The 25,732-nt window shown below is 47.0% G+C and overlaps 1 protein-coding gene across 9 annotated transcripts in view; it reads left to right on the top strand.

Moving 5' to 3' along the window:
• pros (homeobox protein prospero) overlaps positions 1 to 22,605 on the top strand; it is an 844,893-nt gene extending 822,288 nt beyond the window's left edge. For all 9 annotated transcript variants that reach the window (XM_071660582.1, XM_071660580.1, XM_071660581.1 and 6 more), the window contains 2 exons: positions 16,760 to 16,904; positions 18,229 to 22,605. In XM_071660582.1, the coding sequence (XP_071516683.1) occupies positions 16,760 to 16,904; positions 18,229 to 18,408 (325 nt within the window). In that variant the 3' untranslated portion in view covers positions 18,409 to 22,605. The remainder of the gene's footprint in view (positions 1 to 16,759; positions 16,905 to 18,228) is intronic.
• Positions 22,606 to 25,732: the final 3,127 nt, after the last annotated feature.

The following is a 25,732-nucleotide window of genomic DNA, read 5'->3' as shown; positions in this document are numbered from 1 at the left end:
CCTCCTCCTGTTGCTTGATGTTCACACCTCCCTCCTCCTCCTGTTTAATCCTTCCTCCACCTCCTGTTGCTTCCTGTTCACACCTCCCTCCCTTCCTCCTCCTGTTTAACCCTTCCTCCACCTTCTGTTGCTTCCTGTTCACACCTCCCTCCTCCTCCTCCTCCTGTTTAACCCTTCCTCCTCCTCCTGTTGCTTGCTGCCTGCTTACACCTCCCTGCTCCTGCTCCTCCTGCTCCTGCTTGGTGGTGTTGAAGTAGAGAGTGTGGGAGTTGTGTTGGCCCATCTGCTTTCTGCTTAGATTTACCTCACACTCTCTCTCTCCTGCTGCTACGGTCGTGCCTGCTGTTGGGCCTACCTGCTGTGCCTCCCCCTGCTTCTGCTGCTGTACTCTCCCCTGCTGGTGTTGCTGTACTCTCCCCAGCTGGAGTTGCTGTACTCTCCCCTGCTGGTGTTGCTGTACTCTCCCCAGCTGGTGTTGCTGTACTCTCCCCAGCTGGTGTTGCTGTACTCTCCCCAGCTGCTGGTGCTGCTGTACTCTCCCCAGCTGGTGTTGCTGTACTCTCCCCAGCTGCTGGTGTTGCTGTACTCTCCCCAGCTGGTGTTGCTGTACTCTCCCCAGCTGGTGTTGCTGTACTCTCCCCAGCTGCTGGTGTTGCTGTACTCTCCCCAGCTGGTGTTGCTGTACTCTCCCCAGCTGGTGTTGCTGTACTCTCCCCTGCTGCTGGTGCTGATGTACTCTCCCCTGCTGCTGGTGTTGCTGTACTCTCCCCAGCTGCTGGTGTTGCTGTACTCTCCCCAGCTGCTGGTGTTGCTGTACTCTCCCCAGCTGCTGGTGTTGCTGTACTCTCCCCAGCTTCTGGTGTTGCTGTACTCTCCCCAGCTGCTGGTGTTGCTGTACTCTCCCCAGCTGCTGGTGTTGCTGTACTCTCCCCAGCTGCTGGTGTTGCTGTACTCTCCCCAGCTGCTGGTGTTGCTGTACTCTCCCCAGCTGCTGGTGTTGCTGTACTCTCCCCAGCTGCTGGTGTTGCTGTACTCTCCCCAGCTGGTGTTGCTGTACTCTCCCCAGCTGCTGGTGTTGCTCCCCGCTGAGTCGGGGAGAATGCATAGGCTGCGTGGGAGGGGAGGTTGTACGCGTGCATCAAGAACTTCTTTATAGGTGTGGGTGTGGGTGTGGGTGTGGTGTGGGTGTGGGTGTGGTGTGGGTGTGGTGTGGGTGTGGGTGTGGTGTGGGTGTGGTGTGGGTGTGGGTGTGGTGTGGGTGTGGGTGTGGTGTGGGTGTGGGTGAGGGTGTGGGTGTGGGTGTGGTGTGGGTGTGGGTGTGGGTGTGGGTGAGGGTGTGGGTGTGGGTGTGGTGTGGGTGTGGGTGTGGTGTGGGTGTGGGTGTGGGTGTGGTGTGGGTGTGGTGTGGGTGTGGGTGTGGGTGTGGGTGTGGTGTGGGTGTGGGTGTGGTGTGGGTGTGGTGTGGGTGTGGGTGTGGGTGTGGTGTGGGTGTGGGTGTGGGGAGCTTATACGTGGGTGAAGGTGGGGTGTGTTTATTAGAGGGGAGGTTATGTGCATCATGGCATGGGGTGAAGGGGGCGGTTGTAGGCAAGAGGGCCACGCTGATGGTTCGATACCCAGCTGACCCAGACAGAGCAGTGAGGAACTGATGAGTAACCACTGGAGATGGGTGAGGATCTCCCAGTGTTGTGTGTGTGTGGAGTAACCACTGGAGATGGGTGGATCTCCCAGTGTTGTGTGTGTGGAGTAACCACTGGAGATGGGTGAGGATCTCCCAGTGTTGTGTGTGTGTGTGGAGTAACCACTGGAGATGGGTGGATCTCCCAGTGTTGTGTGTGTGGAGTAACCACTGGAGATGGGTGAGGATCTCCCAGTGTTGTGTGTGTGTGTGGAGTAACCACTGGAGATGGGTGAGGATCTCCCAGTGTTGTGTGTGTGTGGAGTAACCACTGGAGATAGGTGGATCTCCCAGTGTTGTGTGTGTGTGGAGTAACCACTGGAGATGGGTGAGGATCTCCCAGTGTTGTGTGTGTGTGTGGAGTAACCACTGGAGATGGGTGAGGATCTCCCAGTGTTGTGTGTGTGTGGAGTAACCACTGGAGATGGGTGGATCTCCCAGTGTTGTGTGTGTGTGTGTGAGATCTCTTGGTATTCCTTCTTCCTTGTGTTGTGTCTCAAGTAATTGTGGAGGTGGCCCTTGAACCTTGTATTACCTCACCCTTGAGTGGAGGTCTTCCTCTAACCTTAGCCTACCTCGTCCTAGAGTGGAGGTGATCCTTGGACCTTGTATTACCTCACCCTTGAGTGGAGGTCTTCCTCTAACCTCAGCCCACCTCGTCCTTGAGTGGAGGTGATCCTTGAACCTTCTATTACCTCACCCTTGAGTGGAGGTCTTCCTCTAACCTCAGCCCACCTCGTCCTAGAGTGGAGGTGATCCTTGGACCTTATGCTACCTCACCCTTGAGTGGAGGTCCTCCTCGGACCTTGCTACCTCGACCTCCTCCTCCCCTGGTGGAGGAGGAGGTCGAGGTGGGTGAGTGGTTGTAAGTTGGCCAAGACCCGGCCACTGTGGAACTTCTCCTCTCCCACTGTACGTGGGCCTCAGTGGTGGTGGTGGTGGGCTGCAGTGGTGGTGGTGGTGGGTGGTGGGCCGCAGTGGTAGTGGTGGTGGTGGTGGGCGTCAGTGGTGGTGGTGGGCTGCAGTGGTGGTGGTGGGCTGCAGTGGTGGTGGAGTGTAGGGTAGGTGGTGCAGGCTGGGTGTGGGAGGGCGATAGTAAGGTGTTGACTGACGTGTGAGGTCATTATTGTCTTGACCTCACACACACACACACACACAGTTGCCAAGGTGCCCTTCCTTCTCCCTCTCTCCCTCTCTCCCTCTCTCTCTCTCTCCCTCTTTCTCCCTCTTATTACGTATATCTCCTGCAGACATCTCTCCATCACCTGTCACCTCCCCCGCTCACCTCTCCCTGCTCTCACCGCCTCGCCTTCACTAAACTCTTACTTTCACTCTTCCTTCGGGCTTTTTTGCTGCTTCTCCTCCCACTTCTCTCTCTCTCTCTCTCTCTCTCTCTCTCTCTCTCTCTCTCTCTCTCTCTCTCTCTCTCTCTCTCTCTCTCTCTCTCTCTCTCTCTCTCTCTCTCTCTCATTATTTTTCTTCCTCTTCTTCGTCTGTGTCGCCTTCAGGTGGGTCGTCTTCGGCCCAGTCATTTCTCGACTGCCTCTTCCTTCGTTTGCCAATTTGGTTTTTGGTTTTTCTAATGTTTCGTTACATTACTAGTCTTACAATGCTCCTGGGATCGAACCCTAGCCTCGGCCTTGCCCTAGGGCATCTGTGCCTAGGGCTCCGTTCTCCTGCCCTAGGGAAGGGCTGCCCGGCGCGACCCTACACCTTATCGAAGTATCATCTCTCTGGGGTCACACTTTTACACTGGGAGGAGGCGAGTGCTGCGTTGGAGGGAGCGAGTATCGCCCAGCCCTGAGCTTCTGCCGAGCCAATATTGACACAGAGGTTGGCCTCAGGCACACTGAACTACCTCGTCTACCTCCTCCTACAGCGGGTAGAAGTGAGGTAGAGTCCTCACTCTCGTTCGTTAATGAGTTACCTCATAATCTCCTGTAGTTTGGTTCGGAGGTTTGATGGTGTCATGGCAAGGTGACTGAATGTTGGCATGGTATGAGGGATGAAGGACCTCCTCCTCCCAGGTCTTGGCTTACGTGCGGGAAGAGGAAAGCTTCTCCCTCGACCGTAGGACACGTAGGATCGACTGACGGGTATCCTACACGTGTAGGATGGACGTAGGGGGTCAATTCCATTCTTCAGCTCCACCTCCACACCATCGCCACAGAAGAATTCACTCAAGTAAACTTGGCTTCCTCACCTCCCATCTTCCCACATCTTTCTCCTCTTCCACATACGCCTCCCGCTGCTCCTCCTCCCTCACTTCCTTCCTTCTAATCGTGTTCGAACCCATTCCAGGGGCCATCGACCCACCCTTCCTCATATTGTTTCCTTCCCCTTCCCATCCCCGCCCATCTCGTGGCTTTCCCATACCCACTTCCCCTTTTCTTCCTTCGTTTTCTCCCAGAGTTGGCGATGGGGCAAAGAGATGACACACAAGTAGACACGGTGTAGATAGATAAATAGATATAGATACTTCAGATAATTCCTGGAGAGTGAAACATACAGCAATTATGAGGTACAGGAGGTAGAGGGGGGCCCACATAGAAGGGGGGAAGGGGACTCACTGTAGCTTACAGGTACAGGATATAGCATGAAACGCCAGACAACTGTAGGTTGAGGAATTACAGGAATACATATGCTAAGGTTAGGTTAGGTTAGGTTAGGTTAGGTTAGGTTAGGTTAGGTTAGGTTAGGCTAGGTTAGGTTAGGCTAGGTTAGGTTGACCATGTTGACTTATAGATACATCCATCTTGACACTGGTAGATTCGACCATGTTCACTTGTAGATACATCCATCTTGACACTGGTAGAATCGACCATGTTGATACCAACACACACACACACACACACACACACACACACAACTTGCAGTAATAGTTGGGTTGTGGAGAGATGTTGACAAGTAACAAGTTACCTTATCAAGTTCCTTCAGTTACTTGTGTCAGTGGTAAACAGTTTCTGAAATGGCAGAAATCGACCAGTATAGATGACGTCACAAGGAACCACAGACGTTAACGAGCAATTAGAACTTATGTGAAGAAATGTTGATAATATAATAGTACAGGGTGAAATAAACTGGGGTAGATTGAATAGAGAAAACGTAAATGTATTTAAGTAGAAAACGTAAATTTAAGAAATTGTGTGAAGGTATTGAGTTTGAGGGATGACACACACACACACACACACACACACACACACACACAATTCGGGTTCTGTAACAAGTGTCAGTCCCATGCCACCGACCTCTTCCCATTTTCTACACCCCGTGCTATGTCGTTACTGTCTGTCTGTCTTACTGGGACAGTTTGACCCCGTGTCGTAACCCGTCTGACTGTAAACTGCCAGATATAGTAACCCTTCTGACTGTAAACTGCCAGGTATAGTAACCCATCGGACTGTAAACTGCCAGGTATAGTAACCCATCGGACTGTAAACTGCCAGATATAGTAACCCTTCTGACTGTAAACTGCCAGGTATAGTAACCCTTCTGACTGTAAACTGCCAGGTATAGTAACCCATCGGACTGTAAACTGCCAGATATAGTAACCCTTCTGACTGTAAACTGCCAGATATAGTAACCCTTCTGACTGTAAACTGCCAGGTATAGTAACCCTTCTGACTGTAAACTGCCAGGTATAGTAACCCATCGGACTGTAAACTGCCAGGTATAGTAACCCATCGGACTGTAAACTGCCAGATATAGTAACCCTTCTGACTGTAAACTGCCAGGTATAGTAACCCTTCTGACTGTAAACTGCCAGGTATAGTAACAAGTTTGACTGTAAACTGCCAGGTATAGTAACAAGTTTGACTGTAAACTGCCAGGTATAGAAATGGGATATACCCCAGTTTCAGAAATGCCTTGTCCCATCATCCCATTTCTCTATCTAGGAGCCAGCTTCCCCTCCCCCTAAACACTCCCCCCCCTTCCCCATCCCCCATCCCCCATCCCCCTTCCGCCTCTTTAACCCTGCAGCAGAGTATCATAAACTGTGTTGACCCCAGGAATGAGCTGTCGGCTGGACAATGGCAGTTCACGCGACGAATGAGCGAGGACGCGACGCGCTGTGAATGGGTCGCAGTTGACCATTAATTCCAGTGGTAACAACACAGCCACTTGAGCGCCCGTCACCCAGGGGCGTCCTCAACCCCATTACGACCATAACTACCAGTGTGGTGTCGACCAGACTGGAGGAGGAGGAGGGACAGGGAGGGAGAAAGCTACCAGCAGGTGTGCAAGCCTCTTGTGTCGGGGGTAATTAGCGCGGGTGAGGAACGCGTCGTGTTCACCACCTTTTGGGGGGGCGGGGGGTAACACAGGGACACATCACACCTCGACCATTGTCGACCCAAGGGTTTAAAACACCAGACGTGTTGACGCTAACAGCCAACCCCTCATTACGACGCATGACCTGAGGTATTACGTGTAAGGGTGGTTCTCTCGTGGCTTTCTTAGGTCATTATGGTAACCAGATGAGGTCATTATGGACCAGTTGAGAACGTGTGATCAATATCATGCATTATTCATGAACGAAGAAGGTCACAGTGTCAGTGTATGGTCCAGTTGAAGACGAGATGTGTTGATACGTGAATACAGCTGATGGCGAAGGTCCATCAAAACTCCGTCTTTGGTAGTTAGATGGTGATTAAAAGGTGAGGAGGTCGTTAACCAGGGTCGTTTCTTAATGTCGTCGTGTGACCTTTGGGTGTTTCGTGGTGTGACCTTTAATTAAGACATGGGACTGATACCGGAGATCGAACCCTTCAATGGGCCGAGTTGGGTAAACGTAATCTAGGGCGAAGCAAGACATGTGAAGTGGGCTTTCGTTTTCTTATCAACTCTCCACCTCCCTTATCGCCCCTGATAAAGGCAGGAAACCCACTTTTCTATATACATATATAGAGATACATAGCTTCCAAGGCTCTGCCACTAAGATAAGGGGCGTCCGCTAAGGGCTAAACTAACTACGTCTTCTTGAACGGTCCGACGGAAGGGTGTCGGAGCCAGTGCCCCGTCCACCATTATCAGACGTACGTTTGTGTATGACCTGGGGCGTCTGGGGTGTGACCTGGGGCGTCTGGGGTGTGACCTGGGGCGTCTGGGGTGTGACCTGGGGCGTCTGGGGTGTGACCTGGGGCGTCAAGGGGGGTGACCTGGGGCGTCAAGGGAGTGACCTGGGGCGTCAAGGGCACTAGTGACGTAGCTAGGACGCCATTTGGTAAACATGTGATTGTCTCTTCGATGTATATCAAGTGACTTATATTTCTCTCTTGTGTCTCCCCTGATGATGTGATTATGACACGAAAGTGCACTTGGCAACTTATTTCCCTCGTGGACACACAGGAATGGACATGATCACGCGCTAAATTGTGATCCTTTCCAACATGTAGGTCAAGTGTAGTTTATACACTACTGTATTCTACATATTGTTGGTTTAAGTGTAGTTTATACACTACTGTATTCTACATATTGTTGGTTTAAGTGTAGTTTATACACTACTGTATTCTACATATTGTTGGTTTAAGTGTAGTTTATACACTACTGTATTCTACATATTGTTGGTTTAAGTGTAGTTTATACACTACTGTATTCTACATATTGTTTTCTTGAGCTTATACATATAATGCCACTTGCCTGGGCCACGTGGTGGGGGTTGTCAGTGCACGTGCACATAGCGCGTGCATAACGTAGTAATATTTTACGTTGAATAAGATCGTAAATAAAGATACAGGATTGTATTAGTGAAGTGGAACCATTTTGTTGAAGATGGCTCCTGTTCCACTGGTCCGTTCTGTTCCACTGGTTCGTTCTGTTCCACTGGTTCGTTCTGTTCCACTGGTCCGTTCTGTTCCACTGGTTCGTTCTGTTCCGCTGGTCCGTTCTGTTCCGCTGGTCCGTTCTGTTCCGCTGGTCCGTTCTGTTCCGTTGGTTCGTTCTGTTCCGCTGACTCGTTCTGTTCCGTTGGTTCGTTCTGTTCCGCTGGTTCGTTCTGTTCCGCTGGTTGAGCGGAGTGTGGCACGTGGAAAGGAACGGTGTTGTTACCGTTCCGTCACGTGGGTTGTAGTTGTGTTGTGGTGGTGATGTCACCGGACAATATGGTTGACCACTTCCCTCTCACAGAGATATTGTGTTTATGTGTGAATACCAATGTTTAATTTGTTTATGGATGGGGTTGTTAGGGAGGTGAATGCAAGAGTTTTGGAAAGAGGGGCAAGTATGAAGTCTGTTGGGGATGAGAGAGCTTGGGAAGTGAGTCAGTTGTTGTTCGCTGATGATACAGCGCTGGTGGCTGATTCATGTGAGAAACTGCAGAAGCTGGTGACTGAGTTTGGTAAAGTGTGTGAAAGAAGAAAGTTAAGAGTAAATGTGAATAAGAGCAAGGTTATTAGGTACAGTAGGGGTGAGGGTCAAGTCAATTGGGAGGTAAGTTTGAATGGAGAAAAACTGGAGGAAGTAAAGTGTTTTAGATATCTGGGAGTGGATCTGGCAGCGGATGGAACCATGGAAGCGGAAGTGGATCATAGGGTGGGGGAGGGGGCGAAAATTCTGGGAGCCTTGAAGAATGTGTGGAAGTCGAGAACATTATCTCGGAAAGCAAAAATGGGTATGTTTGAAGGAATAGTGGTTCCAACAATGTTGTATGGTTGCGAGGCGTGGACTATGGACAGAGTTGTGCGCAGGAGGATGGATGTGCTGGAAATGAGATGTTTGAGGACAATGTGTGGTGTGAGGTGGTTTGATCGAGTAAGTAACGTAAGGGTAAGAGAGATGTGTGGAAATAAAAAGAGCGTGGTTGAGAGAGCAGAAGAGGGTGTTTTGAAATGGTTTGGTCACATGGAGAGATGAGTGAGGAAAGATTGACCAAGAGGATATATGTGTCGGAGGTGGAGGGAACGAGGAGAAGAGGGAGACCAAATTGGAGGTGGAAAGATGGAGTGAAAAAGATTTTGTGTGATCGGGGCCTGAACATGCAGGAGGGTGAAAGGAGGGCAAGGAATAGAGTGAATTGGAGCGATGTGGTATACCGGGGTTGACGTGCTGTCAGTGGATTGAATCAAGGCATGTGAAGCGTCTGGGGTAAGCCATGGAAAGCTGTGTAGGTATGTATATTTGCGTGTGTGGACGTATGTATATACATGTGTATGGGGGTGGGTTGGGCCATTTCTTTCGTCTGTTTCCTTGCGCTACCTCGCAAACGCGGGAGACAGCGACAAAGCAAAAAAAAAAAAAAAACCAATGTATGTATGTATGTATGTACGTATGTATGTATGTATGTATGTATGTATGTATGTATGTATGTATGTATGTGTTGTATTTGTGCATTTAAGTATATGTGTATGTTGTTGTTCTACATGTGTTGTGAGTGTGGTTGTTATCTGTGCATGTGGTTGTATGTTACGTCACCACCATCAATGATGACGTCAGAACATCTCCCCCCCCTCCTCCCCCACTCCTCTCCCACCGTACAATTCCTTCCCCGCCCCCCCCCACCCCGCCCCCTCTCCTCCCGCACTACCTCCCCTCTCTCCGTTTTTTATCTCTCCCACTCCCCTCTCTCTCTCTCCCCCTCTCTCTCCCCTCTCCCTCTCTCTCCCCTCTCTGTCTCTCCCCTCTCTCCCCCGAGCCAGAAAACTCTCCCACGTGCCTCTGACCACCCCCCCCCCCTTCCCATCTTCCCCAATAGCCACACAGTGACATACACAGAGCGGCCGAGGGGGGGGGAGGGGGGAAGGTCGTACCGTGACGTCACAGTGACGTAGTACACAGGTCGGTCTTAGCGTGACGTCACAGTGACGTAGAACACAGGTCGGACAGAGGGGGGGGAGTGGGGTGGGGGGGGTCTCTTAGCGTGACGTAATTAACGTTGATCGCATCTGCCCGTACTGGGGGGGGAGGGAGGGGGGGGGGTGTCGCGACCTGAGACGCCCTAACGCATAGAAAATCAATGACGAAAAAAACTCTCTCTCTCTCTCTCTCTCTCTCTCTCTCTCTCTCTCTCTCTCTCTCTCTCTCTCTCTCTCTCTCTCTCTCTCCGGTCTCTCTCTCTCTCTCACGAGCGTACGTCAGGAGCGAGCGAGAGAGCGTGCGTGCGTCTGTGTATACGTTCGTGCGTACAATCCGGCTGCCGTACGAGCAGCCGGATTCGTGATGCGAACGCTGCTGATAAGTCGGATTCATCAGTGGTGCCAACGCTGGGATATTTTCTCTCTCTCTCTCTCTCTCTCTCTCTCTCTCTCTCTCTCTCTCTCTCTCTCTCTCTCTCGTCGTAAACCCCAAATTCGTAAGGCCAGGTAGATATTTGATGGGGGGGGAAAGAGAGAGAGAAGGGGAGGAGTGGAGTTGAGGAGGGGGGAGTGTTTAGTGGGGGGTGAGTGTGCTTGGTGCAGTGTGCAACGGCCGGTTTAGCAGGCAAGTCTATCTTGTTATTGAAGATCTTTGATGTGTAGCGCCGGCCAGCATGCAGTACGTGGGGGGGCGGGGAGAGCTACGCCCTCCGGGGAGAGGAGGGCGGGATCCTCCACACCCCTGGGGGGTGAGGGGGGATTAGTAAGAGTGATTAGGGAGGGGAGAGGATGGGTGGTGGGTGGGCGATGGGGATGGGAGAAGAGTTGCGATGGGGTGGGAGAAGAGTTGCGTGGGTGGGAGAATAATTTTTGTGGGTGGGAGATTAGTTGTGTGGGTGGGAGAGGGAGGGAGCGTGCGTGTGAGAAGAGTTGTGTGGGTGGGAGAAGAGTTGCGTGGGTGGGAGAACAGTTGGCTGGGTGGGAGAGGAAGTGAGCGTGGGTGGGAGAAGAGTTGTGTGGGTGGGAGGGGAAGTGAGCGTGGGTGGGAGAGGAAGTGAGCGTGGGTGGGAGAAGAGTTGTATGGGTGGGAGAGGGATCTACAGGTGAGAGAGGGGGTGTGTGTTGGGGGAGTGTATGGGTGGGAGAGGAAGTGTGGGAGACAGAAGTAAGGCTACGCAGTGGGTTGTTTACACACACACACACACACACACACACACGTAATGCAGAGAGAGAGAGAGAGAGAGAGAGAGAGAGAGAGAGAGAGAGAGAGGGAGGGAGAGGCAGCAGGAAGAGGGTAAGGCTTGGATCGTCTTGGCTGGCCCTCGACGCTCCTCCTCCAGCGGAGGAAGTAGTGTGTACAAAAGACTGTGGCCAGATGTGCTCTGTGTGTGGATTGATTTCTCCTGTTCTCTCTCTCTCTCTCTCTCTCTCTCTCTCTCTCTCTCTCTCTCTCTCTCTCTCTCTCTCTCTCTCTCTCTCTCTCTCGAAAGGGGTAAAAGGGAGGTGGTGGGTAGTGTGTAGTGAGGTTAGAGGTGTGTGGAGGGAGGGAGGAGCGCGAGCGGGGCGGGGTGGGGTGGTAATAGTACCAAACTCTCAGTACTTATCAGCTAAAGCTGCCCTCTCCCATCATCATCTGTCCCAGCTCTCTCTCTCTCTCTCTCTCTCTCTCTCTCTCTCTCTCTCTCTCTCTCTCTCTCTCTCTCTCTCTCTCTCTCTCTCTCAGCTTATCTCCCTGAGCCGTTCATCCACACCTCACCTCGCCTAGCCTAACTCCTCCTCCTCCTCCGCCACCACCGCCGCCACTCATATTTCAAGTTATTCACGTCTTGCATCTCTCTCTCTCTCTCTCTCTCTCTCTCTCTCTCTCTCTCTCTCTCTCTCTCTCTCTCCTCCCGGCGTTTATTATTCCCTTTATCCCTCGTTTACTTAACATTATTATCTTTTCTCTCTTTTTTTCCCCCTTGGTTTTGTATCTGTTGTTCCATTGTTTACCTTTCTTTCTGGATTTCAAAACTATCGTTTTTCTTAGATTATTGTTATCGTCCGTTTCATTTATCTTGTTATTTCCTGTTTCCTCTCTTTCTTCCTCATTATCGCTCTCACTCACTCTCTCTCTCTCCCTCATTTCCTCTCCCCCCTCCTCCTCCTCTCCCCGTCTTCACTCTTCCTCGAGTATGTCCTTAAGGGGTTCGTTCGCTAAGTTGCCGGACGTTATTTTTTTTCATTTCAAAGTAGAAGTAGATCACCCTTCCACGTCTACCTTATACCTCTACTACACGCCCAAATAATCATCAAATAATCACTCCATTTTTACCATAAAATATTGTGAGGAAAATATTAAAAATAAGATAGAGATAATAAATGATAAAGAGTGTGCATACGGGGCCGTGCGCGCCCCAATGCATTTCAGGCGGGCCGTAATTATCGTACGGCGGGCAGCCGAGCCCCCGACACACACACACACACACACACACAACCCTTCCCTTCTACTCCGGGTCTGTCAAGCCGTACAGCAAACTTCGATTCTTTTTTCAGCCATTTTTCTTACCAGGCTCGTTCTCATCAACTTCCTGCCTATGATTAGTCGTTAGTCCGCTATTTGCCGAGTAGAACGGACAGCAATTAGGGTAGAAAATGGATGAGATCAAGTAGTAGAAGAGCGGAGGAAGGAAGGAGAGACTTGTTCATAATCCTAATGTGCAGTTGGGTCGAGGTATTCGTAATTACGGTATATTATGCCTTGTGTAACCTTCCTTTACTCCCCAAGCTGCTCAGTTATCAGGCTAGATATACTCGGGGTAATTTAGGTGTAAATTGTCTTCTAGCGCGAATAATTAGCGTATATATAATGAAAGATGTAGGGTAGAATCCACAGATTTTGTGTGTCATGGCCGACCCGTTGTTGTTCTTGGGATTAGATCCAAATTATTATCTGAAAAGTAAGGTCAGGAGGCTTGAGGAGCCCTGGAGTCATTATAGTACAAGCCACTCCACCTTAAATATTCATTAAGACAAACACACATTAGCGAGAGTAAAGCTTGTTAGCAGCTTTCCCTCTGTGACCACATCTAGCGCCCTGCTTATCAGACCTGGGAGATTTCTTATTCCTCATTAAGGTTGACTGGCCACATTTCACATTCAAGTTGGCATTAGATTTATATGGACCAAATTGCTCTCTCAGGAGTCGTTTGGGGGTTTAGCCCAGGCATCTCTGGGCCTTATCTGTGGCGTCGTTAGGCTAATTAACACATATTTTTCAGGAGATGTGTGTGTTGTTTACAGCTTTGGAGATGTTGGTCTAGCAATGTCGTTTGTCCCCCCTTGTGATTTTTAGGTCATGTAATTAACCCTTGTCTGCCTGTGACCTCTAATGGAGGAGGAGGTGGTGGGTTGGTGGTTTATATATCTTTTTTTTTTGACCCCCGCCTCTTTGAAGATAACATTTCACTGGGTTTCAGAGCGTGTTGTTCAAACATTTCCGCGCAACGTGGCTAATTTTGTCAATGAGAAGAGTTGGGAGGGAAAAAAAGAAGTGTATGATTGCAGGAGGGAGGGAGGAAGGAGGGAGGGAGGAAGGAGGAAGGAGGGAGGTGGTTCCAGTCGTATATCAGTCGAGTTTTATTTCCTGACAAGACTTGAGCATCGGGGCGAACAAATGGAGATTGCTAGTCAGCCATAAATTAAAGCAATTAACTTAACTCGCTGCCTTGCGAGATGCGCTTAAAGGCCCGGGAAGAAAGCAAGGTTAAGTGCGCGCCAGGGAGGGTGGGAGGTGAGTGCTAGGATAGTCGCTAAGCGCGAGGGAGGGAGAGGCGAGTGCTAGGATAGTCGGGGTGGGAGGTAAGTGCTAGGATACTCGCTATGCGCGAGGGAGGGAGAGGTGAGTGCTAGGATACTTGGGGTGAGAGGTGAGTGCTCCTAGGATACTCGCTACGCGCAAGGGATGGAGGAGAGTGCTAGGATAGTCGCTAAGCGCGAGGGAGGGAGAGGTGAGTGCTCCTAGGATACTCGCTAAGCGCAAGGGAGGGAGGGAGAGGTGAGTGCTAGGATAGTCGCTATGCGCGAGGGTGGGAGGAGAGTGCTAGGATACTCGCTACGCGCGAGGGAGGGAGGGAGCTGATTGCTAGGATACTCGCTATGCACGACGGAGGGAGGTGAGGTAAGTGCTAGGATACTCGCTATGCGCGACGGAGGGAGGGAGGTAAGTGCTAGGATACTCGCTATGCGCGACGGAGGGAGGGAGGGAGAGGTGAGTGCTAGGATAGTCGCTATGCGCGAGGGTGGGAGGTAGGTGAGTGCTAGGATACTCGCTACGCGCGAGGGAGGGAGGTAAGTGCTAGGATACTCGCTAAGCGCAAGGGAGGGAGTGAGTGCTAGGATACTCGGGGAGGGAGGTGAGTGCTAGGATACTCGCTAAGCGCAAGGGAGGGAGTGAGTGCTAGGATACTCGGGGAGGGAGGTGAGTGCTAGGATACTCGCTAAGCGCAAGGGAGTGAGTGCTAGGATACTCGGGGAGGGAGGTGAGTGCTAGGATACTCGCTACAGCTGGCTCGTGCAGCTGGTAGTGTGGGGGGGGGGGCGTGTGTGACAGGTGGTGCTGGGGGTAGTTGCTAGGGTTGTTATGTACCGTGGTTGGGCAGTTGTGGCCAGGTTGTGTGGCGCGCCACCTGGCCAGAAATGGTTGTGATTGAGTACACATTTGAATGTCTTCATCCTGTTGTATTATTGTTTACACACACACACACACACACACACACACACACACGAGCCCTCTCCTCCACCTCTCTCTCTCTCTCTCTCTCTCTCTCTCTCTCTCTCTCTCTTCAGTGGAAGGTGTAGTTGTGGTGGGGGTTGATGGCACCATGGGAGGTCATGGTGGGGGTTGATGGCACCATGGGAGGTCATGGTGGGGGTTGATGGCACCATGGGAGGTCATGGTGGGGTTGATGGCACCATGGGAGGTCATGGTGGGGGTTGATGGCACCATGGGAGGTCATGGTGGGGGTTGATGGCACCATGGGAGGTCATGGTGGGTGTTGATGGCATCATGGGAGGTCATGGTGGGGGTTGATGGCACCATGGGAGGTCATGGTGGGGGTTGATGGCACTATGGGAGGTCATGCTGGGGGTTGATGGCACCATGGGAGGTCATGGTGGGGGTTGATGGCACCATGGGAGGTCATGGTGGGGGTTGATGGCACCATGGGAGGTCATGGTGGGGGTTGATGGCATCATGGGAGGTCATGGTGGGGGTTGATGGCACCATGGGAGGTCATGGTGGGGGTTGATGGCACCATGGGAGGTCATGGTGGGGGTTGATGGCACCATGGGAGGTCATGGTGGGGGTTGATGGCACCATGGGAGGTCATGGTGGGGGTTGATGGCACCATGGGAGGTCATGGTGGGTGTTGATGGCATCATGGGAGGTCATGGTGGGGGTTGATGGCACCATGGGAGGTCATGGTGGGGGTTGATGGCACTATGGGAGGTCATGGTGGGGGTTGATGGCACCATGGGAGGTCATGGTGGGGGTTGATGGCACCATGGGAGGTCATGGTGGGGGTTGATGGCACCATGGGAGGTCATGGTGGGGGTTGATGGCACCATGGGAGGTCATGGTGGGGGTTGATGGCACCATGGGAGGTCATGGTGGGGGTTGATGGCACCATGGGAGGTCATGGTGGGTGTTGATGGCACCATGGGAGGTCATGGTGGGGGTTGATGGCATCATGGGAGGTCATGGTGGGGGTTGATGGCACCATGGGAGGTCATGGTGGGGGTTGATGGCACCATGGGAGGTCATGGTGGGGGTTGATGGCACCATGGGAGGTCATGGTGGGGGTTGATGTCATGAGGGAGATGCACGTGACCCAACACCTCATGCAGGTGGGGTGAGGGTGTGGGGGAGGAGGAGAGGTCGTAAGAAGTGGGGGGGGGCGCCCCCATGAGTGTATATGTGTGTGGGGTTGGGGTTGGGTTGGGGTGGTGGGGTTGAGACCTGAGCAGCCAGGCCAGCAACCTCACAATCCACTCATTATTATCTGGGTCGTTCGAAACCCCCTCACATGACGTCACTCACACACACACTCACAGTCGAGTGTAAACATTGGGAAATAGATAATTTGTGTTTGTGAAACGTGAGACACGATAGATAATCTAGACTTAACACTACGAGGAATGAGATAGATGAGGCGATAGACATGACCCCCCCAAGATGAGAACATACAACATATGCTGCACTGCAGGCTGCACTATGCTGCACTGCAGGCTGCACTATGCTGCACTGCAGGCTGCACTATGCTGCACTGCAGGCTGCACTAGTGTCCCACAGAACTATGCTGCACTGCAGGCTGCACTATGCTGCACTGCAGGCTGCACCAGTGTTCCACAGAACCATGCTGCACTGCAGGCTGCACTAGTGTTCCACAGAGCTATGCTGCACTGCAGGCTGCACCAGTGTTCCACAGAGCTATGCTGCACTGCAGGCTGCACCAGTGTCCTCGACCACTTCACACTTCAGTTATCTGCCCCTTAGATAACCCATTTATCGTCTGTTACTTTTCTTGTGCATTAATATTCATGACAGTACGGGACCCGCAGGACTGGGGTCATGAGGGAAGGGGGGGGGGGGGCGTTGACCTCGTTCCTGCATTGCACCGTCCCTCACAACTTGTTGTTGTTAGCATTATTATTATTATCATTATTATTATTATTATTATTGTTATCATCATTATTATCATTATTGTTATCATCAATATCATGACTATTGTTACTGCTATTATTATTGCTATTACTATTATTATTACTATTATTATCATTACTATTGCTGCTATTATTGCTATTATCATTATTATTATCATTATTATTATTATTATTATTACTATTATTATTACTACTGTTATTGCTATTTTTGCTATTACTGTTATCACTATTACTATTACTATTATTACTGTTACTATCATTATTGCTATTATTATTATTATTATTATTATTATTATTATTATTATTATCATTATTATTATTATTATTATTATTATTATTATTATTATTATTATTACTACTGTTATTGCTATTTTTGCTATTACTGTTATCACTATTACTATTACTATTATTACTATTACTATCATTATTGCTATTATTACTATTACTATTATTATTGCTATTATTATTATTATTATTATTATTATTATTATTATTATCATTATTATTATTATCATTGTTGTTATTGATGTTTGTAGTAGTAGTAGTGTTGTTGATGTGTTGTTTACTGAGCGTGACCTCTGACCCACAGGGAGTTCTACTACATTCAGATGGAGAAGTATGCGAGGCAGTACCTGAGTGAGGGAGTTAAGAGCACAGATGACATATTGGTCAACATGGATGCAGAGATCATCCGGGCACTCAACCTTCATTACAACCGTAACAACCACCTCGAGGTGGGTTCCCCACTTCCTGACATCATTTCATCATTTAGCCAAAAAAAAAAAAAAAAATCAATGTTTCAAAATTAGTCTATTTTTCAATAAAATTGGTCAGATGGATTTTAGAATTTTAATTTGGAATATGACAAAAATTGGTGTCTCCAGAATTTTTAGAATGATTTAATGTTTTTGAAAACACTGTCAAGTGGATTGCATAGATGATTTTTAGATTTTATATCATTAGGTGATTTTATATTGCACACACACACACACACACACACACACACACACATATATATATATATATATATATATATATATATATATATATATATATATATATATATATATATATTATCCCTGGGGATAGGGGAGAAAGAATACTTCCCACGTATTTCCTGCGTGTCGTAGAAGGCGACTAAAAGGGAAGGGAGCGTGGGGCTGGAAATCCTCCCCTCTCAATTTTTTTAATTTTCCAAAAGAAGGAACAGAGAAGGGGGCCAGGTGAGGATATTCCCTCAATGGCCCAGCTCTCTGTTCTTAACGCTACCTCGCTAACGCGGGAAATGGCGAGTAGTTTGAAAAAAAAATATATATATATATATTCCTATAGTTCCTGGGGAAAATGAAACACGATAAGTTCCCAAGTTCACTTTCATGTAATAATCACATCATCATCAGGGGAGAAACAAGAGAGAAATATAAGTCAGTTGATATACAACGAAGAGACGAAGCTAGGACGCCATTTGGTAAACATGTCCAAGACTCGTCCAAGACCTGTCTTGGACAATCGCATGTTTACCAAATGGCGTCCTAGCTTCGTCTCTTCGTTGTATATCAACTGACTGTTATATTTCTCTCTTGTGTCTCCCCTGATGATGTGATTATGACATGAAAGTGCACTTGGGAAGTTATCGTGTTTCATTTTCCCCCGTGGACTCATAGGAATATCTTGATCACGCGCAAAATTGTGATCCTTTCCAATATATATATATATATATATATATATATATATATATATATATATATATATATATATATTACAAAAACAGGTTCTGATACAGACATAGAAGTACATAAAGAAATAGATATAGGTCTTCTGTTGGCCCATGACGAGTTCATCTGCTAAGTAACATTTCTATACAAACTATATATATCTATCTATAGTTGATGAGGTCAAGATAGAACATTAAGATAGCAGTAGAACTATAGATCTTTGATGAGGTTAAGATAGAACATTAAGATAGCAGTAGAACTATAGATCTTTGATGAGGTTAAGATAGAACATTAAGATAGCATGAGTAGAACAAGATATTAACTTCCTTTGTTCATGTTGCAGATCCCAGAACACTTCAAGTACGTCGTTGAACAGACGTTGAAAGAGTTCTTCAAGGCTATCCAAGAACAGAAGGACCAAGAACAGTCGTGGAAGAAGGCCATATACAAGGTGATCGCGCGTTTGGACGAGCAAGTTCCAGAATATTTCAAGTCCCCGACTTTTCTGGAACAGCTGGAGTAGCGGTATTCCACCGCCTTAGCCGGAGGACACCCGGCTCCGGCGGCTCCACCACCTACAGCACCAGCTGTCCCACCACCACCACCACCACCACCCACCACCACAACCACCTCCACCACCACCACCGTTGCCACACCGTGTGCAACGTCCACTCCACCCGCCACCTCGGGTTCCGCAAGTTGCAATGATGCTGGCGGCGCGAAGGAAGACGTGACCTCGTCTACAACACCAGCAGCTGTAGTAATAACCTCATCTACAACCACTACGACGGTTGTAGCCACGCCAGTGGTCACCTCGGCTGGAACAAGTAGAAGATAGAGAAATCCTGTACATAAAAACCGAAGAGCGCGAGGCTTCAGGCTGGACTAACAAAGGAAGACATGTTTGAAAAAAGAGAAGGCTAAGATGGAGGAAAAGTTACATGGGCATTCTTTTTATGATTATATGATGATACAAATATCGAAGGTGCATGTCTCAAATTTTGTCCAAATGTTGAAGCCTTGATTTATTGTGAATATCATTGAGACGAAGCATTTGTGCCTTTCCATGCCTTCCAGTCTACAATGAGGACAACTTTATGACAGCCCAATGTTACCCCAGTTTGTATATAGTTTTCATGTTTTGGTTTCCATGTTTATTTGGTTCCTCAAACTCGAGGATCACGCCCAAATTTCGCGGCCCTCTGAGCCACAGACACACACACACCCCTGGGTTACGTTGCCATACCCCACACGCTCCCCCATGCCCACGCTCCGGGGGGAGCGCCACCTACGTCCCTGCTGGGATCCGGGGGAAGGGGCCAGCCCTTCACCCTCACTACTGATGGGGCATCAACACACACACACACACACACACACACACATACACCACCCCCCGACCCTCCCCAAACCACCCCCTTGCACGACACCCCCCCCTTATCTCTCTCTCTCTCTCTCTCTCTCTCTCTCTCTCTCTCTCTCTCTCTCTCTCTCTCTCTCTCTCTCTCTCTCTCCCCCACCTCAAGTCATGCACTCAAAGCATGAACGAGTAACCTAGTCACACGTTAGATCGCTACCCAAGCCCTAGTTTATATTTTATCTGTTCCATTTTATGATTTTTATATATATATTTTTTTCTTTTTTTTTTGCACTGATTCTCAATTAAGGCTCCTAGTTCTAAGTCACGCATGTAGCATAGTTGTTAATGGTGGTTTCCCCGAGTTACCAAGTTATAATAGCCAACCACACAGTCAATTAAGCCCGTACACTCCATAGTCTGGCACCTGGGTCGTGTACACTTGACCAGGAGCCATTAAAAGGGCAACGACATTCCTCTTTACCAAGAGGGTACCCACGCCCACAGTACAAGAGGACTTGGGGGGGGGCGTGAACAGGCCGAAACTGACCCCCCCCCTCCCTTTTCCTCTCACCACAAGAAGGCAATATCCTGAGTGAACAAGTAAATTGCTCACAACCACCTGTGTTATGCGAGCATAAGACAAACCAAAGTGGCCTTGCTTTGTGGTGGTCGTCGTAAAGTTAAGACTGACTGCAAAAAATAAAGAGAGAAGACGTCGTCTCGTGCGATCTAGTCAAAGGAATGAATCTCTGTGGTCTGTTGTGAGGCAGATCAAGGCAACATATGAGTTACCTACGTTGAGAAACCTGACCTAAAGTATGAATATCACGCTGATCTCGAAGGTGCTCATATCTAACTAATCTCTTTCCTCTTCCTTGGTGCAACTCTGCTTCACTAACACACTAACCAAATACGGTGATGGGGTTTTCTGTTTTTTGAAGCTTTGTAGGTAGAGGCTAACAGATCTATCTCCAAGCTTTACATTCATGCAAAGTTGTTTATAATTACAAAACCAAAAAAGACACACGTGGACAATTACTATCATGTCAAACAAATGTATTAGCAAAAGTCACAAAGTGGATTTTTGTTGGTGTAGTTCATGTGGTAAAGTTCCCCTTCCTGATCCAGTGTCAGTGTACCTGACACTCAGTGTAGAATGGGAATAGCACCACAACCAGTACAGTTCTGTGTTCTTCGTCAGTAAAGTTGTGTGAACATGCAGAGGTAGTTGGTAGTGTACTGTCTCTGGCAATCTTTTATGCTCATGTCAAATTTTTTCATTAATTTGTTTTTGTATTTGCTATTGTATGCTATTCTAATGCCATAGACAGTACATTCTCGAGACCATTGGTAATAATGCTTTTCAAACCAAAACTTTGGTGCTAAATGTACAACAGTGTTCAACGTCTGGTACTTCCACGTAGGTGTTTTTATTACATTCCAATGATGTAGTTTGTGTGGAGGTCAGAGGGTGGGTTAGGCAGTCGCAGTACATAAACCCACCACCAACCCGCGGTGGTGGTGGGTCACAGTAAAAGCCATCATCAGCAAACTCCAGCTGCCACTCTCGACCACCCCCACCCACCCCCCACCCCGTCGTACCAGAGACGTGAAACATAATTAGGCACCTTAGAAATGGATAGTAATATGATTGCTTTTGTATGAAGATTGTTTCCCTATTGATCGTGAACTTTAGTCTTTTGATGCTATATTTTCTTAAAATCAAATTTTAAAAAAAAAACAAGTTTTTAAGGTGATTATATGCATTGCATACTATCTTTGTGGACTGTAATAGTTTATTTCTTGTTTTGGTATTCTACTACTGTCTTATCATTTCCACTAACCCACAGCTCACTGGCGCGTACGGGTTAGCAGCAACCAAACCAATGTTTTTTTCCAGTCTAGTCCATACCTTAGAGTGTAAAAGAACAGTTAAGTGTTTGCTTCCAAAAGCTAGTTTGTTAAGAGGTCCGCGTTGACGGGACCCACGTCTAACGACGTGGGTTCAAGTCACAAAAGTCAAAACAGGACCTAAATGATTGAAGTATTCCATAGTTATCAATCAGAGATATTCCATGTTTGATTTGGTGTTACATGTTCTATCCCAGTTCATCTACAGGCTTGTTGTACCCGTTGATGATGCTATTGATGTCAAAGTCTTTTCGGCATTCGGTATGTCGAAGACTCAAGTAACGACCCGGTCCTGAGTCTAACAACCACAAAACCTAACGATGTTGTTAGGTCGCTCCGCCAGGCTCAAGGCCGGGGATTCGTTCACAAACTTTCTGGTGTTTTATGAAGCACTGGTTCTGTGGGGATGAACTGCAGCAGCAGCAACACAAGACCAAACCGAAGGCAAAATTATTTAGTATAAAGTTTGTGGACTCCTAACCCCTTCCCTAGGTGCTCTTCCCTCCAGCCGGGTTTCGAACCCTGGGCTGCTCCTTACTATACTACTGCCGTCAAGGGTGACTACTTCTCAGTCGCCATCACAACATGCCATGGCCGTCTCGTGCTACTGTTGTCCACTAAAACCTTCAAACACATCTAAGGCCAGACGTCGTCCCTCCCTCCCTCACAGCCACACACTGGGTTCCCTCCCCTCTCAAAAACCTACGTCGCTCCCTGCGACGAGACGTACTGGTCTAGGTACTCCAGCCATTTATTGCTCCGTCAGCGACAACGTCGCACGTCTACAGACACACAGACACACACACACACATCCGCGCAGTCTACCCTTAGGTGGTGGCGGAGATGGCGGAAATGGCGGGGCGTTCCTCTCCTCAAACACGCGCTCCGCCAAGCCATCATACCCATGTCCTCCTCACGCCACCACCCGTGCACGACCCGCTGACAGATGCAAATATATAAAGAAAATGGCTGGTTGTACCGCGTCAGATTTTAGTTCACCGAAGCACGAGGTAGCTTGGTCATAACGTATGGGCTGGGGGTGCAACACAAACTTTCCACACAAAATTTCAAGCAGTTTTCAACAGCGCTAACCGGAGGGGTCGCCTTGGTAAACGTCCAGTGTTTTTCAAGTGCCTTGGTCTTACATTTCGATAGGGGGCGACCCTGTTTTTTTCACTGATATACTCTCCCCACGGTACCTGATATGCTTCAACATATCCTCCATGTGAAGTGTTGATTTCATGCCAATAGAAGCTTTTTCAGTTTCTGTTGGATTTATAGCAAAAACAAAATGATGGTTTAGTTTCTAAAAGATGAAAAATTTTAAAAGTTTTAATTTATTGATTTATTATTTAATATGTGCACCTAGCATTATGTGTTTTGCATATATAACATATATTCAATTATTATAGAATGTACTAGTTTGTAGACATAAATACGATTCAAATCGAAGTGTGTTTAATGTATCCTGTAGTTGGTATTGTGCTCTAAGGTAGCTATATACTCTCTGCCTAGCAACAACAACCAAACATAGAATCTATTCTATTTCAAGTAAGACGCAGCTGCGTAGTTACATAAAGTGGGGGGAAGTAGGTATTGTCATATTGACACATTTTCAAAAAATAACACGAATTCTTGATTCATTGGTCACTAATGTCTTGACCAACTTCCCAAATAGTCAAATGTGAGGAAGAAATTGATGTTCTACATATTATTAAACACGTATGTTACATATGAATATGTATAATATGATATAGGTGTTGTAAGGAGGCAATCTTTACACATACACATCATTTCCAGGCAACGGATGCAATGTTGACAGATACGAAATGATTTATCTATTTCCTTAATATTTCACTAATGCATCTCGTTTCATGACTTGTTTAATAACTCTACGTTATTACTGGTCTGTTTTAAACCTTTCGTTAATGACGATGTGATGTATTTCCTATGTAATTAGACCATTAGATAGTTAAGGCGAACAATACTAGGCCTATGTACATATTAAACAGTGGACGACACTTGTCATTGGTTTGTGTCTTTAAGATTCGTTCACTTCTCCACCCACGCGTAAGTCCAAATTTGCTCCAATACCACGTAATCCTCGTTCTTTCGTCTTCAAATGTCTTAAGGAGATTACTTCAATCATTTGTCACTTATTGATGTCACTAATTAAGTAAACAATCATGGAAATATGATCGTTCATACGTGTTTACTTACGAATTTGAAAGATCGTTGTTATGTTATGGAATTTTCGAAATTTCTAAAACTTCGTCGCAACGAACTGCGAATTTAAAGATTATGTTATTTGTTCAATTAAACATTGAATTACTATGTTCTTAATGTCATTAGATACATAATCATCATTGAAATTACGCTAACTAACACAATCTTTCCAAAAAAAGTACCACGAGATCTTAAATTAGGAGAAATTAAGTAAATTTTCCACGAAGTACAACCAACACGTGCAAGCTTATATAATAATCATAATGTCCTTGTAGCACGGAGGTGTTCGAGGACGAGCTGGAAGCCGGCTTGTAACCGGTCATCTTAACCAGTCGCGTGGACAACCTCGAACTCGAACCACGTCGCGCTCCCCCGCTCTCACTCCAATGCCGTCGCTCTCTCCTAAACGACCATTATTGTATTTAAGTATTATTATATCAGTGTCGGAAGGTTCCAGAAGGATCGATCTCGCGGTTGTAATATAATTCGATCGTTAGAATTAAGTAATTAGGAGAGAACTACCAGCGAGAGCGAGCGACGTTGCCGGTGCGCGTGTGTGGGGATAGACGACCCGTTGTGGCTCTTGGCTTGTTTGCTCGTGTGAGGTACTGTGGCCAGGGGCGCTGACCTCACTTTGAGAAGTGGGGTCAAATCCCTGGTCATCATACCTTATGCTGCAACGTCATTGGCCCTCCTGGGTCTCTCCTCCGTGCCCAGTTAACTGCGGAACCTGGCCAGTCGCGTGGCGAGCGGGTCCAAGCCACAGGCGACAGACGCGTGACTTGCTCTCCCTTCAGTAAAGGTAAGGTGGGCTCCATGGTCTGGTAGATCACAAGTAACTGGGAGAAATTGTTGCTGGTTGTAGGGGCTGACTGGGGATTGAATAAGAAAACTTATTAGTTGTTTCTTATGCCATTCAAAAACTAATTTACTTTGATACCTTAATATTTGGTATTTTATATGTTCCATGTATATTGAAGCTTATGATTTATATATATATATATATATATATATATATATATATATATATATATATATATATGTATGTATATATTATAAATTGTATGTCATGCCCTTGGAGATTTCTTCTTGGAGATTTGTACATGTATTTCGTGTGGTATTATAACAACAGTTGTATCATGGCTTGTTGAAGAGATGAACCAGCTTCTACAGACGGTGTTAATTAAGTTTGGTAAGTTAATTGGTAATTGGTTATGGTAAGTTAATTGGTAAATGGCCCAAGACGGATCCTTCAACACCAGGATTATGTATAAGGTTAACTACTGGTCACTTAGTGTTGAGGTCATTAGATAGGCTAATAATGATTTTAATTATTGCTAAATTCTTAGTTTAAAATATGTTAATTAGGTACATTGATATGAGCGTATGATTAGTACATTTTTGGCTTCGTAGTGAACGTAACTGGTTTACATTAACTATAATGATAGGCACGGTTTTGTTTAGGGTAATTAATGTAATTGTCGGTTCATTAACATGAGTAATTGGTATGTTTTTGCTTATGTAATTACATTAACATCTTTAATTGCTCCGTTTTTGGTTAGGTTAATAAATCTTGGTACATTAACTTGTAATGATTTTAATTGGTACGTCTTTGTTAGTTATTGTAACTTGCTCTATTAATTGATTTGATTAATGATTAGTACGTTTTTGGTTAGGTTAATTAACGTTACTCAGCTCCTTAACCGATCAGTTAATTCGTACGTATTTGGTTAGGCTACGTCTGTAACTCGCTACATTAACTGATATATTATTAATGGTACAGTTTTAGGGTAATTAACAACGGTTCGTTAACTGATTAATAAAGGTACATTTTTGGTTCGGTTAATTCACGTAATTGCTCCTTAACTGATATGACTTTTATTCTCATATATTCGGTTAGGATACCTCATGTAACTCGGTACATTAACGTACGATATTAATGGCACTTAGTAATTAGTTAGGTTAGTTAACGTAACATAATGCTTTTAGTCATAGTTACATTTCAAGTTAGGGTAGATGTCCTCATTGTAGATACATTCAAAGTTAGGGTAGATTACCTAACTAGTAGATAAGTTGGTTGATTGGGTAGATAATGTAATTGAACATAACCGTAGTTTGTATGTTTGAAATCCAGCATTTTTATACAAAAATTTAATGTCATCTGCAGATATATATTTGAACTTATGTGATTTAATCTATATATATATAAATTGATTTACTTAATTATATATATAAATTTGTGATATTTGTTAATTTCCTGCGTCTCTTGTGTGTTTTGTTCATGTAGGACATCAGAGATGAGCTGTTGCACTGGCATAGGTTCCAACCTTAGTAAATATTACTATAAAACAAA

Source organism: Panulirus ornatus, chromosome 72 (assembly GCF_036320965.1).
Source record: "Panulirus ornatus isolate Po-2019 chromosome 72, ASM3632096v1, whole genome shotgun sequence".
NCBI classification, from domain to species: Eukaryota; Metazoa; Arthropoda; class Malacostraca; order Decapoda; family Palinuridae; genus Panulirus; species Panulirus ornatus.
The sequence above is the reverse complement of the archived record's forward strand: the minus strand, read 5'-3'. Positions and strand labels throughout refer to the sequence as shown.